We start from the raw sequence: 3,871 nt of genomic DNA on the forward strand, positions 1-3,871 counted from the left end.
GTTTCGTTTCTTTTGTTTCATTTTGTTTTCTTTTGTTTGAGACAGGATTTCCCTCTGTATCCCTGACTGACTCACTCTGAGGACCAGGCTGACCCCAAACTCACAGGGATCTCTCTGCCTCTTCCTTCATAGATCTGGGATTGAAGACATGGCCACCACCACTCCACCGGAAATCTCTTCTGCAGATTTCAGATCTTCTAAAAGTCTTCAGGGTGGGTGGAAGATACCTGTGAGAAAATTTAACCATACATGTCAGAAGTTGTTCTGATTGTCACAAGAATGTTAGGCGAGATGTAAGGGTTGGTATCTGAGGAGATGTTTGAGAATTAATGTTTGTTTCTATCCCTCCACAGTTTCCCTGTAGGATCTTCACAGGGCTGGCTTCAACAGGGAACCACAACTCAAGCTCTGATATTTGGGTTGGACTCAAGTGTTTGTCTCAAACACATAAATACAAAAGTAAAAGGAGTCCAAGCAACCAGCAAGAGGCTTACAGCATGGTAGATCTCCCCTAGTTATTCAGTTGAATTCCAGAAGGCGAGAAGGTTACCTTTGGGAACGTACAGAGCCTTTCACCATCAATGTCGGTTCCCCTCAATTTATGAGAGAATAGGCCATAGGACACCCTGTGAGATGGATCAATGACAGTGACCATTGATCAAGATGGTAGTAGCCCTCTGTGTGACACAGTGAATACTCATGTATATCTCAGTAGAATTCTAAAGAGACAGAATGGTTGGTACCATTTTATGACTATTATTTGTATATGTAAAAGTAACTTAGTTATGTCTCATGGACTTTGTACATTCTAAAATTATCTGATGTCCATGAACATTCTCAGTGTTTGCCTACCAGATCCCAGTGCTCGTTTTCTGATCGCCTCTTCAGTGCAGTCTGTTACTATGATTGGTGCAGGTCCCTTGGCCAGGATGCTAAGCTTATGGTGGCCTCATGATAGCTAGGGCTATCTTTAAGTCTGGTAACAGCCTCCTTTCCTCTCTGACAGGAAGTCAGAGAATCTTCTGGCCAGAAATGGAGTTAATGAAGTACTAGGCAGGCTTACTCATGTTTTTATGGTTTAGCTATTAAGAAGCAAAAGCTGAAATCTAGAACTTGGAATCTGAAAACTTGTAACATTCTCCATAAATGGACTTAAAAGTAGCTGCCCTGGGGGTTCCTTGAGTATTTGGTGCCTGTGAGTAAATAGCTCAGGGTCTCCTTCACAGCAGTGCTCCAGGAAGCTGAGCAAACATTAGTGCTATTTTACCTAGGAAGAAATCCAGGTGTGGGAGCTTTGTGGATCTAAGGTTTGGATCTGTAGCCAGTGCTTTTCTAGATGTCTCTAGACATCTCTCGGCAACATGTAGTCTCAGTCACCATGTGTGACTTCATTCTAGCTCAGTCCATCTTGTTTTGTTTCAGGTAGTTGAGGTCTAGGGACCAACCAGAATGGCTCTGAGCAGAAACAGTACCATCTATGTCCATCAGAGGGCAAGTGTGTCTTTGCCATTAGAAGGCTGGCCTTGGCTTAGAGTTCTACCCAGAGCACACAGTCTAATGTCTGCCCTCAGTTTTCTCTGTCTGCTGCCTTATTTGTGTCCTGGCTAGAAGTCATTTGGATGGCTCTGTGTCACGAAGGACCAGGAAGGAAGAGTGTGTTTGGGAGGACAGGGTACCCTAGCAGAGAGGCCTGTGGGATTCATACAGTCAGGGTGAAGCCCTGATCAGACATAGTGTGCTGATGCCACAGCTAACCNGAGTGTCTTGTCACTGTCCTTCAGGTCAGTACCATGAATCAGCTTCAAGTCTTCATTTCNGGCCTCATACTGCTTCTCCCAGGTAAGNGAGTCCATGGGCTGGGGGTGCTGAGAAGTCTAGAGGTGGCAGGAGAGATGACAAACCTCGTGCTTGTTTGATCATGGGTTATGTAATGAGCAGAGAACCTGGGTAAACTGTAGGTCCAAAGAACTCCCTTAACATGTATGGATTTCAAAACTGATGGCTAAGTAAACATGGGTCACAAGAACCTGCTATGTTTGGGTCAATCATTAGATGTTGAGAAATTGTTCTGAAATTGTTTTGAGATTGTCTTGGACCTTGTAGAAATGAAGTCTGTCTAGAGAATCTACACTTGGTCCTATGTGAGAACATGCAGCTGCACTACCCTTGTTGAAGACAACCCTGGCAAACCTGGTGGTTTTACTTTTGCTTATGGTTAGGCATGGTAGAAGGGACATATATGTGTATGAGTTGTCTGCTGTTACTAGAAGTAAGGGCAGGATAGCGTTGGTAGTTGGAATCTTTCTCAGCTCCAATTAACCTTGTATAATGTTTGCATAAAGTGACTGGAGTGAGCAAGATGGGAGTCAGTCTTTTCCAAGAAGGCTGAACCCTCTGCTCCTCTGGCCAATGAAGGCTTAGCATCTTCTCTAGAGGTGAGAAGGTGAGCTTGTTTCTCTACTGCAGCATCTCTGATCAATACAATTGACAGTTGAGTGTACATGCATGCGTGTGGTGGTCAAAGATTAATTAAAAAAAAATCAGAAATTGTGCTTTCCACGAATGATGGCTAGTCAGAATCAGCCTTCCTTCCACTTCTCTGTACCCATTTGGTTATTTTAAGTGCTTTCATTATGTAATATAAAAAAAAAAAAAAACATTCTAATTTAAGGGCTCTATGGGAGAGGGGAAAGAAGGAATACGATAATTGTCTTTGAACCAAGGTCTTTGTTAGTCCAGGCTGGCTTCAGAGGAAACACCAACAATAAAGAAAGGCTAGACCTGTTGAGCACTTGCCTCTCTTTCACAATACATGTTTAATTCCACTTGAGTCTCACCCCCTTTAATTTTTCCGAAAGGAAATAAAAGCAAAATTGTAGGAAAAAGATCAATACTAATTCCCCACTTCTTTTCCTCTCCCGTTTTAAAAATCACAGGTGCCGTGGATTCTTATGTGGAAGTGGAGGGGGTGGTGGGTCAGCCTGCCACACTTCCGTGTACTTACTCAACATCTCGTGGAACCACAACGACATGTTGGGGCCGAGGGCGATGCCCATCTTCTGGTTGTCCAACTACTCTCATTTGGACCAATGGACAGCGTGTTACCTATCAGAAGAGCAGTCGATACAACTTAAAGGGGCACATTTCAGAAGGAGATGTGTCCTTGACAATAGAGAACCCTGTTGAAATGGACAGTGGTCTGTATTGTTGTCGAGTGGAGATTCCTGGATGGTTTAATGATCAGAAAGTGACCTTTTCATTGCAAGTTAAACCAGGTAAGCCTCTGTGTTTCCTTTGTTTATGTTTTGTAAGGGAATGGGGTCTTTTGTTTGCTAATAATTTAATCTTTTCCTATAACAAGGAAACTGAAGGTCTTATAAACATGTTGATGATTAAACACTTGCTTTTGATTTTTTAAAAGACATAATCTCGTGGCCTGAGAATGAAGGCATATGCCCCCAAACCCGGTCTTCAGTATTCTCTTTTGAGTAGCAGAACAACTTTACTTGCTTGGATGAGGTCCTAAGATTAATCTAAATACAAGACCAGCCTCCTTGTCCTAACTGTACTTGGGACCACCTGGTTTGCTCATGAAACTGCATTCACAATCCATCCTGAAACACAGCATTATTTAAGCTGAATCTATTTGACTTTAAGAACTGCCTCTATTCTATAACTATACTTTAGGACATTAAAACACCCGTTCTTTATTTTTTTAATTAGATATTTTCTTTTTTTTATATGTGAATATCCATACATTTATATTTTAGTACAGAAAATAATGTTGTTTTTTATTTATTTTTTTCATTATTTCCTTTACTTACATTTCAAATGTTATCCCGAAAGTTCCCCATACCCTCCCCCTGCCCCT

The 3,871-nt window shown here is 42.0% G+C and overlaps 1 protein-coding gene across 5 annotated transcripts in view; it reads left to right on the plus strand.

The window, feature by feature from the left end:
* Nucleotides 1-3,871, plus strand: part of LOC110332301 (hepatitis A virus cellular receptor 1 homolog) — a 68,358-nt gene that overhangs the window by 8,796 nt on the left and 55,691 nt on the right. For 3 of the 5 annotated variants that reach the window (XM_021213446.2, XM_021213451.2, XM_029546326.1), the window contains exons 1-3: nucleotides 1,148-1,195; nucleotides 1,782-1,839; nucleotides 2,937-3,275. In XM_021213446.2, the coding sequence (XP_021069105.1) occupies nucleotides 1,791-1,839; nucleotides 2,937-3,275 (388 nt within the window). In that variant the 5' untranslated portion in view covers nucleotides 1,148-1,195; nucleotides 1,782-1,790. Of the gene's footprint in view, nucleotides 1-1,123; nucleotides 1,284-1,781; nucleotides 1,840-2,936; nucleotides 3,276-3,871 lie in introns of those variants that run through there. The other 2 variants (XM_021213450.1, XM_021213449.1) reach the window with 2 other exon arrangements.

The sequence above is a fragment of the Mus pahari genome, chromosome 14 (assembly GCF_900095145.1).
Source record: "Mus pahari chromosome 14, PAHARI_EIJ_v1.1, whole genome shotgun sequence".
NCBI lineage: Eukaryota > Metazoa > Chordata > Mammalia > Rodentia > Muridae > Mus > Mus pahari.